At 47.8% G+C, this 14,291-nt stretch overlaps 1 protein-coding gene across 1 annotated transcript; it reads left to right on the top strand.

Moving 5' to 3' along the window:
• Nucleotides 1–8,381: 8,381 nt before the first annotated feature.
• On the top strand, nt 8,382–13,564 carry LOC146334361 (serum amyloid P-component-like). The gene is made up of 2 exons (XM_084824352.1): nt 8,382–8,469; nt 12,818–13,564. The coding sequence occupies exons 1-2, from the start codon at nt 8,406–8,408 to the stop codon at nt 13,420–13,422; spliced, it is 669 nt and encodes a 222-aa protein (XP_084680478.1). The 5' UTR covers nt 8,382–8,405; the 3' UTR covers nt 13,423–13,564.
• The last annotated feature ends 727 nt before the right edge of the window (nt 13,565–14,291 follow it).

The raw sequence follows: 14,291 nt of genomic DNA, 5'->3' as shown, positions 1-14,291 counted from the left end.
TACCTTGATGCCGTGTTGCCAAGGTGCAACGGCTCTTTTTACGATTCAGAACACAATCAACACACTAATGGGTAAAGGCTAAAGACTATAATAAAAAGGTGTCCCCAACCAGTCGTGTCCAACTCTAGGGTGCGGTGCTCATCCCCGTTTCTAAGCCGAAGAGCCAGCGCTGTCCGAAGACGCTTCCGTGGTCATGTGGCCGGCATGACTGAACACCGAGGTGCACGGAACGCTGTCACCTTTCCCGCCGAGGTGGTACCTATTTATCTACTTGCAATTTCTTGCTTTCAAACTGCTAGGTTGGCAGGAGCTGGGACTGAAGACGGGAGCTCACTCCGTCACGCAGCACTCGGGTCTCGAACTGCTGACCTGCCGACCTTCCAGTCTGCAGTTCAGCGTCTTAACCACTAAGCCAGGAGCAAATTAACAAAGCAGAAGAAAGCAAACACTATGGAGCAAGATTATAACCTGACGTCCGTACAGTTGCCAGGGGATCCCATCAAAATGTGGCACTGGATGGGAGTCCGATACCAGTCTGGAACACAGGATCTTTCCGGATCACCCTGTCTCGAGTTCTTCACCCTGGAATTCATATATACTATTATGCCCATGTTAACCCCACTCCTATTCTGAATCTCTTTTCCAAGGACTTTGAGACTGTTTGGCAGGGAGCCAGCATAGAGAACTCCATCTCAGCTACTCTGGCTAACCTTGAGATCTCACCAGAGGCTTCTTACTAGCCTCTCAAGTTGTTGGGTCTCAAACGGGTAATTGATCCAGGAACGAAGAAGCAGAGCGAACCACTCAAAGCAACAGGCTCAACCAGACATCTGTGCACAGAAGGAGCAACTGTTGCACACCACTAAGATTTTCTTCCATGCTTCCGCTGGAGAAGCGGACTCCTGTTCACGCTTGTGATCTCTGTTTCTTGTCGTTCGAATGGGAACGGATTCCAAACTTCCATGGGCGGGATGCACAGTCTCTGCAGGCTGGATAAGTCCCACAAGCTCTGCACCCCTGCTGTAAAACATGGATGAGCAACATCCTTTCACCATATGCAATTCCCCTGGCCATTTTTGAGGGGGCCCTTCCCCAACGGCGGCCCCTGCCAAAATTGCCACAGTGGCAGGAAAAGAGCGTGTGCAAAATCACTGCTTTTTCACAGTGGGGGGTGTGGGTTTGGGGGGGGGGTTGACCCAATGTTCAGTCCTTCCTGTCCCGGAGGACTGGACGTGCTTCACAGAGAAGCTGTTCAGTGGCTCTCCAGTTGGGGGAGCTACACACAACTCCACGTTGAAGGGGGCACCAATCCAGTAGAATAATTCTCGCAGGTCTGACATCATCATCTGGCGCCCAAAAGCACTGATGCCTGCCTTAAGGCCCCGTCCTGAGTTGCCATTTTACATTTCCCACAATGCCCTGGGGGAGGCCCGCAGAGGGCCCTTTGCCAAGGACCCCCTCAAACCCGGAGCTGGGGTGGCCATGTGACCTCGTTTACAGAGAGCAGTCCTCTGTTTTAAGGGCTACCACAGGACGGTGCGCTATTTTGAAGGCACCCTCCATTTGAAGGGCTGTTCTGCCCAATTTCCGGTTTAAAGATAAAGAACGCGAAGAACTGTTGACCCTATACAGGTAGCACCTGAACAGGAGACTGTAGAGGTAGGCAGACAGGTGACCTGGTCACAGTGGGTAGCATCCAATGTTAGTGCTACTTAGAGTAGACCCACTGAAATGAATGGGACTTAGTCATGGCTAACTTGGCCTATTCATCTGAATCAGTCTACTCTGGGTAGGACTGAGGCTAGACTCTACCTGGTCTTCCCCACTATGTCGAAATCAACTGCATTTCCCTTTAAATAATAATGATTCCTTAATTGGCATCTATACATATAAATTAGCATATGCAAAGTTTATGCAAATCACTGCCCTCTTTTGCCTTCTTTTTTGGAGATTCATCAATGGCCAGTACCTTACCTAAAGCCAAGTCCCCAACTTCATTAGTTCTCAGCCAGGAGACAAAGCCAAAGGGAGTGGAGGACATTGATTTATTCCCCATGACAGCCAGTGTGGTGCAGTGGTTAGCAAGTTGGACTGGGACTCCAGAGATCCGGGTTCTAGTCCCCTCTTGGCCATGGAGCTCTCTGAGTGACTTTGATCCAGTCCTTGACTCTCAGCCTAACCTACCTCACAGGGTTGTTGTGATTATAAACTGGAGGAGGGGGAAGAGGAGGTTCACATATGAACCTCCTCCTTGGGCTCCTTGGAGGAAAAAGCAGCATAAAATGTAACTAAATAAATAATTAAACTGAAGGGAAGTGAACATCTGTATGACTGAGCTTGCTTCTGGGGTAAACTGTTTGAAGAAAAATTAACAGGTCAAAGTGTGGCATCGCTCTGGGTGTCAGGGAGTTGTTAGAAGCCAATTTAGAAGGCTTTGGGGTTGGGCAAATTCCTCGAGGAGAAGGTTATCAAAGGCTACTAGTCCTCATGGATATGTGATGTGCCGCCTCCAGGATCAGAGCCGGCATGTCTACATACACCAGTTGCAGGGGAACATGGGCAGGAGGGTTCTGTTGCACTCCTGTCCTGCTTGTGGGTTTCCTATGGGCAGCTGGTTGGCCGCTGTGTGAACAGAATGCTGGATTAGATGGACCGTGGTCTCATCCAGCAGGGCACTTCTGATGCCCTTATGATCGGAAGAGGCTCCAGTTGCATTCAAGGAGGCCATCCTTATAAATAACCTTAGGAGTTTTAGTTTAAAAACAAACAAACGAACAAACCAGGCAATGAAGGGTAACATTGGCAATTGATCGCAATGCGCCCGTTTATCTCTCCAACTGAAGTGAAAGGTCTGCGTGTGTCAGGGGGGAGGTTCATTCTCTCCCCCCCCCCCGCATTTTCCTGACAAGCCGAGATAAATGTCATGTCCCTGGCTCAGCCGGCGGAGGATTATGATCAATATACAACGCGTGTCGCTTCCCCGTCCACGGGACTGAAGCTACGTTTAATGACAGTTAACTGAAAAGTGTAGGGAATGAGGGGCCCAAACCGGCGGGTGACACACTTCCTCTTTTAATAACTAGTTGTCAGCTGCCCTGCCAGCCGTGAAATAGCAAATGGTTGTGAGATGTGCTTGCAAGAAGAGAAAGAAAGAAAGGGATCCAGCAGCAAAGCGAAGAAAAAAAGAAATCCCTCTATGTGGGAGGCAGGTGAGGACAAAACTGTCAAAGCCAGCCACAATTGTAGGGTGTGATTTAGTCATTTCTCCGTCTACCTCATTGGTCCCCCCGCTGCCACCACCACCCATTTTGTGACATGTGGAATGGCGCTGTGCGCAAGTGGATTCTCGAAATCTCCACCCTTTCTGGGCAGAGAAATCGGGGGGGGGGACATTTTGGCTATGGAGCAGTATAGAAAAATGAAGGAGAAGGAGAAGGAGAAGAAGAAGAGAGGAGGAGGAGGAGGAAAAGAAGAAGAAAGAAAGAAGAAATAAGAAATGAAGGAGAATAAGAAATGAATAATAATAATAATAAATTAATTAATAACGCTAATAATAATTTCTTGGTATTTTTCCAGAGGGAGGAGAAATCCTCCAACAGTTTCTCAGGGTGGGGCTCCCTGGTAGCAGGGGCTATAGCTAAGGAGGTCACTAGGGAAATCTGTAATGGAATCAAATGAGTTCGGATTTCTATGAAATTGACCAGTGGATCCCTCAGCAGACTGGCTTTTCCCAATTCACACAGATTCTGTGGACGTGCGGACTGGCTCCCCCGCCCCCCCCTTCCAGAATTTTATGCAATTTTAATTGTAGAAAAATACACAAAATAAAAAAAATGGCCAGAAATGCACGCAAAAATGCGCATTTGTGGGAGGGATTCATGCATTAGGGGGGACATGCGCAAATTCGGGAAATTATCCAGTTCCACTAACAAGCGGATGATGGGACGAAAGGCACCTGGCAGTCTTCAGAAAGCAGACTGAGCGGATTTTGCAAGATCCAAACATCCCTAGCCATAACACAAGTCCCTTCTCCCCTCTCCCAATAAGGTTTTTCTTCGATTTTGCTGCCCCTGTAAGGGGCAACTGGAGCAATTGTGTTGGCAGCCTGCTCACCACTGATTTATCCACAATGCCCTTGACCGAGGGTAGGGATGTTGCGGGAGTCCAGGAAGGGGGTGAAGCCTGGCAGACCACCCCCTCCCCCAGTCCCCTGGACTCCAGTCTGAAGACCAGCACCAGACCCAGCTTGGCTTTTTTCATAAATCCCCATTTATACAAATGCCATTTACGCAAGATTCCGGGCCTGCATGGACCATTATGCAAAAGGGCAGCTCGGCAAGGGGTTGGGTGGCTGCATAATGCTCACCAGGCACCCATGGTCCACCCCGCGGCTCGCCGCGCACAATGAACAGGGTCAGGTGGCCGGCAAGGGTTCAGTGAGTCGTGCGCAGTGTGGACAGGGGTGAGTTCAGCCATCTCTAACTTAGGGTCATTCCAGGGACTGGGGGATTGGGAGGGCAAGGCAGCCACAGCAGCAACAAAAGTGTTGTAGAATATTAGATAAAATTCTGCAAAACGGCCTTCTTTTCCTAAGGGAGTGGGGAAGGAAATATATCAGAAATGCTCTCAAAGGAAATGGTTTCCTGAGAAATTGTGTTTTAGGCCAGTGTTCCGTTCCTGTATTATTCCTCTGGTTTGCTCTGCCCTACATTCTACTCATCTTCGATTCCAGTTTAACCAGGAGAACGTGTAAGAGCCCAACCCTATGGACTGCACCCTTGACACTTGGAACCCCCCCGGACGTGCAAACTTCCAAGCTTCCCGTGCCCTGCTGCTCTGAAGCCAGCGGGATGGAAAGAGTAGCGGAGCCAGTCTTCACCTCACTGTCCTATGATCGCCTGCATTTTTGCTAGAGGGGCTTTCCAGCCTGCCTAGCTCCGATGCTTCAGAGGGGGGAGGAAGGGGGCTGGCCTCCCCGGGCTGTCCCTGACCCCCAGAACGCCCCACCAAACGCTCTCCCAAGCTCGGAGGAGCAGACGGCATGGTTATTTCTGCACCAGCTGTGAGAGGCCAGGGGAGAGGGGTCGGATCGCCAACTCCCCCTTCCGAGGTCGGAGTGCCGTTTCTGACCTTGGAGGAGTTTCCTGAGCCTGTGAATGCTTGCCCAGGGACCATAGGATTGCTCTCTCCAATGGAATAATAATAATAATAATAATAATAATAATAATAATACTGAGGAGGAGGAGGAGGAGTTATCCATCATCAGTATCATCATTATTGTCATCATCAACAACAGCAATAATTGGGACCTTGGCCCAGATGTTCCAGTGTGGAGTGAAGATCCCCGTTCAGGATTCCAGCCACTCCATTTCATTCCCCCACCATGGTTTTCAGTCCATCCCGTTAACTGTCAACTCAGTGTCCCCTGCCCGCTAAGCATGGTTTTGTTTGGTTTTTTTGCGGGGGAGGAGCCCCCCAGGGTTTTTCCCCCTAAAGATTTGGGGGGGTACTTTTGCACACCTTGGGGTTCCACGCCTGCTGATACTCCCCTCTCATGCATGGGCGGTGCCCTTTTGGCTCCATAAGCAACAGCATAAACCCTGGAAATGGAGGGAAAGAAGGTGATGGCTATTGGGCGGTATAGAAATGAAATAAATAAACAAACAAATAAATAAATGGTGATTCCACGTGTCCGGATGCTCCATCTTGGCTAAAAAAAGAAAAGAAAAAAGTCCTCTATATAGAAATATATAATAAAATAATGATTATTAATGAATGTATTAATAAATACTGAGCCCCACTGAACTAGCCTTCTCCAATCTCCACGGTGCAGCAATTCTGGGGTTTTTTTTAATGGTTATTAACATACCCTCCGCTAGATGGTGATTAGACTCCCTGATACGATATTGCAAGAGTTTGGTGCTTTGCTTGTGCGTACGCTGCATATGCCAGAGAGGGCCTGGCCATGATGCAAGCGTCGCCATTCTCTAACAAGCTTCAGAAGCCGTTCGGGAAGGCAAGCGCGACCTGAGCGCGTTATACTCCCCCGTGTCACAAACCTCCCCGCGCAAGCATATTCTACCGGCAAGCTCCAAGCCAAGGGTAGTCGTTACGATGCTCCAATCCATCCCCTACTGTCACAAAGGCGATTAAAGCTCCCAGAGGAGGCATTGGCAGGAAATGGGAGCCATACGCTCTCTGTGCTTCCAAATTAGACAGGAAAGTTAATAACGTTGGAGGAGCTCTTGGTAGTATTATTAGCAGGGAAATACAGCAACTTAAATCAAGCGCCGGAGGGCTCTAAACAGCCCTCGTTTATTCCGATTAGGGGCTGGCATTTGAGTCCTCATCTGGAAGATGCACACACATCGGGGGGGGGGGAAGGGAATAAGCACGGAAGTGAAAAAGGGAGGTTATTATCGATAAAAGAAAAGGAGCCAGAGTGGAAAGCATACTCTCTGATATCTCGAAGGTGAAAATAATATTTAATAAGGGTAGTCTCGTGTACAACACCCTTATTATCGCAGCAACACTCCCTTGACTGACCCCTCCTTTCTAGGGATGTGCAAATCAGCAAAATGCAAACTCTGAGTTCCCCAAATTCTATCTCGAAGCCCGCTCCGAGTAGAGTCCATATCAGTCGGCAAGCTTTGATTCCTGTTTTTAGCTTTGTCTTTCCACATGAAAATCTGTGTGTGTTGGGTACACCTTTGCAATGGATGCGTTTTTCTCCCATTCATTAAGGCGTATTAGGGTGCATTTTGCATTCGTGTGCAAATGTTTTGGATAGGGTAGCCACTTAGACATTGCAGAGAGAGAGAGAGAGAGAGAGCGCACAAGACTCTGGGGAAAAAGAGGACACAGATCTGCAAAAAACAAAACAAAAACAAGAAACAAGTGTGCGTTTATGTGTAGCAACAAGATGGGAAATATTTGCTATCATAGGAACAAAAAAAAGTCCCTTATATGAGTCACCCCATTGGTTTATCTACTAGTCCAGTCTTGTCAGCACTGGCTGGCAGTGGCTTTCTAGGGTTTCAGGCAAGATTCTTTCCTAGCTGTATCTGGAGAAGCTGGGGATCGAACCTGGGACCTTCTGCCGGCAAAGCAGGGACTCCCCCCACTGAGCTACAGCCCCGCCACAGAAAAAGAGAGGAGGGCCATTTGTATGAAAGCAGGCCTACTTTGGAAACATGCACACGAATGCGCTTTCATCAATGGGAGAAGAATGCGTCCATTTCAAAGATGCGCACAACTGATGCATGCATTTGGGAAAATACGCACGGATTTTCACGCGAAAAGACAAAACGCTCACAATCTGATGCGGACGAGTTCAGAGAACTTGGGGGAGCTCACGCTTTGCTGATTCACGCATCCCTGATCTCAAGGCATCCTCTGCTTGAAGGACTGCCCTGTTCAAAGCCCCATTTAAAGAGAAAGAACCACCAGAAGGATGAGCAAAAGGGCCTTGAAGGCCTGGTCAGTCTTCCATAGGACGTCGGCTCTCTTTCAATTATAATAATTATTTCTCAATTTGCCTCTATACATAGAAATTAGCATATGCAAATTGTATGCCAATCAGCATCCTTTTTTGTCCTCTTTGGTGGGGGGGTGATGCATGTCCTCTTTTTTAGCAGCTGATGAGTGGCCACCCTATCTTGGCCAGACTCAACCACCCTGCTGCCTCAGGTACAATGGAGGACACTATCCTAGATGAAAGGTTCAACCTCCAGTCTAACCACTGTCTGTACATGGAATGGGGAGGGGGGCACCATCTTGTCATTCTCCTCAGGCAGCAATTTGTCTTGGGCCGGCTCTGGCCGGTGCTCTCAGATCCGGAGTCCAGTTAGCCCTCTGTGAGCCCAGAATGGAGGCAGTTGCCCTCGGCCCTGGAGTGTGGTTAGCCACTTTTGTGGCTCCAAAATGGGGGTTGTGGAAGGAACTCCAATGGGCGTTCGGTGCCTGCTCCAGGTTTTTGGCACTTCCGCAAAGCCCCCTGTGCCTGCCTGCTGACCTTTCCCTCCTGTGTGCGGATGGTGCTGTTTTGGTGACATATGCAACGGCACTCACCCCCGAGCACGGGAACTATAGGGAGCAATGGCTCAGTTCTGACATGAGTGCAACACTCATTTCTGAATCCAACCAGTAGAGGAAGGAGTTAAGGAGCAAGGCACCCTCCCCCTATGGTTTCTGGAAATGGAGACGGGATAGCTCAATTGCAGACACAGGCCTTGGAGGGCTGTTTTTTCCGCCTGTCTCACTGCAGGGATAAATTTAGCTGGAGCCCAGGAGTCAGTGTTTGTTTGCTCCGGTGATTTCAGAACTGGGCTTTTTGCAGAGGCTGCTGTATCTCCTGCTATAATCTTGTACTTTTTTCATCTGCCTTTTGATAACAAGCCTTGAAGATGGAGTCAATATGGATTTATCTCCTTATTTTTGCCAGTGTTTTGGAGACCTTTGTCCAGGAAGGTTAGTAATAAAGTCGTCCTATCTAGAAAAGGTCAGGGGATGAGAGATGGTTTTAAAAATCTTAACTTGAGCTGGGGCACTCAGCCCCAGAAACTGTTTTCATCAATGCCTGGGAATCTTTGAAATAAGAGGAAAGAGTATCTTGGAGCATGCACAGAGTACATGTATTTCACGACTGAGAAGCAGTGCTCTCCACACACACACACACACACACACACTCACATACATATCTTTGAAATAATAATCTTTGAAATAATACACACTCACATACATATGATAATACACACTCACATACATATCTTTGAAATAATAATATTTGAAATAAGAGGAAAGAGTGAGTATCTCGGAGCATGCACAGAGTACATGTATTTCACTATTGAGAAGCAGTGCTCTCTACACACACACACACACACACTCACATACATATCTTTGAAATAATAATATTTGAAATAATACACACTCACATACATATGATAATACACACTCACATACATATCTTTGAAATAATAATATTTGAAATAAGAGGAAAGAGTGAGTATCTCGGAGCATGCACAGAGTACATGTATTTCACTACTGAGAAGCAGTGCTCTCTACACACACACACACACACACTCACATACATATCTTTGAAATAATAATATTTGAAATAATACACACTCACATACATATGATAATACACACTCACATACATATCTTTGAAATAATAATATTTGAAATAAGAGGAAAGAGTGAGTATCTCGGAGCATGCACAGAGTACATGTATTTCACTATTGAGAAGCAGTGCTCTCTCCACACACACACACACACACACACACAGACATAGATCTGGGGTTAAGGCTGATGTGGCTCAAACCACAGCAGGTTTGAACCCCAGCACTTCTGTGAAGATATCAAACTCTGGTTATTAGAAAGCCAGGAAATTTGTTGATCTGAGTTGTTATCCTTCTCAGTTAGGAATAGTTGGAGCAGGTAATAGAAATCATAGAATCATAGCATTAAGAGGCCAGGGGGTGGGCAGAATTCAGGCTTGAGGGATCTCCTTTTTTTTTTTACTAGAATCTCAAGTTCCACCAACCACGGCTTGGTGCAAAAGACATATGCTTAGAAATAAAGAATTCTGGGCCCAGAAATTTGTTTGGAGTACCAGAACGAAACGGAACTGACAGCCCTTTCACACAAAAACCCTCTCCTGCTTACCCACAAACTTCCTTCATTATAGCAGTATAATTTAAAGGGTGGGTGGGAATGGAGATTTATGTTGTTGCTGCTACTGTTAAATAATTGGGAGTCAGAAATCCTTGTCAATCTACTACAGACCAACCAGAGATATACCAATAGATCCACCTCAGCCTTCTGCCCACCGCTGCTCTAGGTAATTGGTTCCATTGTTGAACTGCCATTACCATCAAGATGTTTCTTCTGGTGTTCAACCAAAATCTACCCTCCTGTAATGTAAGCCCATTAGATTTAGTCCTGCCCTCTGTGATGGTGGCAGTGAACACATCTGACCTCCCAGGTGAAACTCAGTCACAGGTACAGGATCCTTCTAAAATTGTCCTCACCTGGGTTTGTCTTCTGAATTTGGACTTCCAAATACCAGGTGGTCTTTCCAAAAGTGGAACCAATGCATAAGAACCTAAAAAGAGCCCTACTGGATCGGACCAGAGGTCCATCTAATCCAGCAGTCTGTTTCCCACAGTGGCCAACCAATGCACAAATGGGAAGTCCACAAGCAGGCAACAAGAAGGCAACTGCCCTGTCCCACTGTTGTCCCCCAGTAACTGGGGTTCAGAGGCAGCATGCCCCTGGGGCTCCATATAGCTATTGTCCCTTCTATTTCTGAAGTCTGGGGATCCGTGCTGACCATTATGTAGCCAAGATGGCACCACACACAAAAGGCCGATATCAGTTGACGTGAGTGAACCTCATGTTCCCCAGGAGAACAAAACAATCTGGGCGAAACCCCTCTGGGATGGGAGGGCAGGGGGAAGAGACCTCAAAACAACCTATCCTATTCTAGGATGGGGCTAGAAGGAGTCCCCTACTGCTTGTTTGTTTCCAAATTTTGTATAGGGTGCTGCGTGTGCATAGCTTGCCACCGTTTTCATTCCTTTCAGTTCATTTGTGAGCGTGTGAGAGAGTGTGAGGGAAGATTTACTGATGTGCCGATGTGTTTTGTTCACTACGGGGCGGGGGGGTAGCAAAACCACACCATGTGGGCCCATCACACATCCGGGAACCATGTCGTGCTTTATGGTTCCGCTAACCACCCCCTCTGTAGTTACCTGGCCATCTTCCCAGCATGGTTACTGAAGATCCTGTCATCCTCCATGGCACGAATGGGCTCCCGGAGGCCACTCCGACGTCCGAAATGGCCGCACAACCATAAAGAAGTTCTGCGACGGGCGGCTAGAGCATTACCCCCAGTGGTGGATGTTCTAGCCAGCAGCCTGGAAGTCCTCCAGACCGGAGCCCATTTTAACCACTGGGGAGCCCGCCAGATGTCACGGCAAGCCACCCCAGGGCACCTCAACCCTTTTGCAGGGGGGTGGTTTAGTAAGCATGGAAAACGTGGTGTAACCGTGGGAAACACGGTTTCTCCCCCACCCCGCAACACAGGAAGCCGCCTTGGTTAGCAGAAATCCTCTAAGCATCGTGGCTTCACGTTACGTGTGAACAGGGCCAAATAGTCACAATGCAGTCGTGGTCATGATCACGGCAAGTTCGTTTTATCACAGTGTTTGATTGACTGCTCCCTCCTTGTGCATTGGTGATGCAGAGGTGTGTGTCTTACACGGGGGCCTGATTCACTCAGGGCCCTCACCAACCAGATTTGAGGATATCGGTACGACTCAAGTCCATTTGTGTGAAAGAATGGTAGGGTTCATTGGTGGAAAATGGAGGCAGAGAAAGCAAAAGGAGGCTTACACATCCCTTAACTCTTGGTTCAGTCACCCTGGTTCCCGAGGAAGTGACAGAGGCCATCCCAGGGCCGGTTATCTGAGCAGAGGGTGCACTTTCCCCCTCTCAAATGAGAACAGGACGGCTTGCTCTGGATTTTACGTCTCACCAAGTTAGAAAACTGTCAGAAAATGCACACGCGCTGCCCTGCTCTTTACCGAAGCCTTTCTCTTGGCAGGAAAGAGACTTTCTCATAACCTAAAAAAGGCATGTGTTTATCAGCTGAGAACGTACAGACCATCACTGCCCCTGTGCACTGTCTAATTTTCTGTTAGTACTTAGTAGCAAAAAGCTGACCTTCGCTACCCAGCTGCGTGAACCAATTCTAACTTCATAATGACTGCCAAGGACTCAGCTAAATAAAAATGCATGTGCTTAACAGTATATGGAACTGTGAAAAGTTCACACCTGACTCCTCGCCGTACTATTCTGCAAATATCCATGACTGTGTGTGCGTGTGTGTGTGTGTGTGTGGCGGGGAGAGATGAACTAAATCTGGGGAGTGGGGCACTGCATTTTCCCACCGAGGTCCTCATTACCTCAGTTGATGCCCTTTATAAATGGGGCAAAACAACATCACCAAATTGTGATTGTGGGGCTGAAAAACAAACTATCCAACGTATAGCGACAGAGTGTCGAAACCGAGCCTACAGTGGAGACTTTGCCGATTTCCTGGCTGAGACAACAGAAGCGAAAAACTATATCTGTAACCTAGACATACGTTTGTAATATTCCTGTCTATATTTTATATTTTACATTTCATATTTATTATGCTCTATGTTTTCCTTGTAATGCGATGTCGATGTGCCATACGATAATTAATAATAAATAATTACCTCAGTTGGGACCTATCAGGATCTGCATTCTAGAGAAGTGGCTGGGGCAGAAGCCCAAGATTTACCAGCGTTCTCAAAGCTTTCCATAGTCGGGACAAAACAAACTTGAGATTAACAACATTTGAATGGGGGAGAAACCGAAACAGAGAGATTTGTCCATCCAGGTCCAGGGCTTTGAGTTATTAGCTCTTCAAAGTCTGGGTTTTGGATCCCTGGGTTTCCAGCCAGATTGGTGCTGAATTTGGGTCGCCTTTTTTCCGATGGGTGCTTCCTCTTTAACAGCTCTGTGGCAGGCAGCTACATCGCATCCTCTCCATGCAGGGAACAGCTGTACCTCTTGAACTGATCTGAGGCAGATGGGTAAGAATTTTGTTTCAGTTCGTTTTTGAGAAGGGTGTACCAGCATTCCCAGAGTTCATATTCAGGACTGAAAGAACTTGACATTAAAAAAACAAAATGCAAAAGAAAACTAATCTGACAGATTTTCCCATCCCTGGTGGCAACTTTCTTCCTTTCTCCCTCCCTTCCTCTCCCTCCTTGTCTCCTCACAGACCTATCTAGAAAGGTCTTCGTGTTCCTCAGTGAGCCCAGTGAGGCCTATGTCATCCTCAGACCCCTGCCCAAGGAACCCCTGCAGAACTTCACAGTATGCCTGAGATCCTACACAGACCTGACCCGGCCCTATGGACTGTTCTCCTATGCCACACCAACCCAGGACAATGAGGTCCTCATCTTCAAGCCCAGATCGGGAGAATACCGTGTCTACATAGGCGGAGAATACCTCTCCTTCAGAGTCCCAGAGAATCTGCTTGACTGGGAACACGTCTGTTTTGGGTGGGAGTCGGCCACCGGCATTGCTGAATTCTGGATGAACGGGAAGCCGTGGCCTAGGAAAGGGCTGAAAAGGGGGTACGTGGTCAGTGCCGAGGCATTTATCTTGCTAGGACAAAAGCAAGACCATTATGGTGGTTCCTACGACTCCTACAACTCTTTCTCAGGAGAACTGACCGACGTGTACATGTGGGACTTCCTCCTCTCACCTCACAAGATGAGGTCGGCCTACCAAGATTTGCAGCTGCCCCATTGCACCCTGGGTTGGAGGAACCTGCAATATGAAATCAAGGGCGATGTGGTTGTGAAGGGCAGGTTGAGATAACTGGAACAGGCTAGTTTCTAAAAATCTGGCCTTCCAAGCAGGGCTATTCGCTTCTCCCATCCCAGATTCCCGGGCCACCTGCCCACTAGGGTGGCCCGCTTACAACTTGCCCCCCAAAATGTATCCCTAAAAAGAGAGGACAAAAGAGGACAGCATTTTGCATGTGATCAGTTATATGTCTACATGAAAATTTAGAAATCATCATTATAACTGAAGCAGAAATACAGTCCATCCCACCCTAGTGTGGAAAACTGACCAGGTGACCTGTGTGCCTACCTGTTCAGGCTGCTGTTCAGGTATTAACTGTGGAGCAACAGCCCTTATGGCTCTTTATCTTTAAACCAGAATCGGACAGGAAAACTCTTCAAATAGGGGACTGTCCTCTGTACAAGAGGATGCATGGCCACCCTACTGTCCACACATACCTCTGTTATGGTTGTGACACACTGACGATTTGTGAAGGAGAAGAAAAACACGTGCGCCAGGTCTCGGCCAGTTCATTACAGCCATTTCTCCTGGTCGCCTGGAGGCGCTTCTCACTTGTCAAAGGTGACCAGGCAAGTGGCTTTTGATGACCTTGCTTTCTGTGCTGTCAGAACTGGAGATCAACTGCTGCTCACCTTGTCAGCCACAACAAGCCATAACTTGTCCGCCATGGATGTTGGCTCACCAGGAACTCTGTTTCCTTCCTGGTTTTTCTGCCTGCCTCAGACAATAAAAACCAGAGGTTTGGCCTACTCCTCAGAGGTGTCGTATGTATAGGAGCCTTTAGAACATCTCAGATTTTTTATGATGTGCTTGTTTGGTTCACCTTACTTAACACTGAACGATGGGCTGTGGGGAGCCACAGTTTGAGGTGATGCATTGCC

Source organism: Heloderma suspectum, chromosome 17, assembly GCF_057233095.1.
Source record: "Heloderma suspectum isolate Gila_16-S chromosome 17, 16-S_ref, whole genome shotgun sequence".
NCBI classification, from domain to species: domain Eukaryota; kingdom Metazoa; phylum Chordata; class Lepidosauria; order Squamata; family Helodermatidae; genus Heloderma; species Heloderma suspectum.
This window is presented reverse-complemented; position numbering and strand designations above follow the sequence as displayed.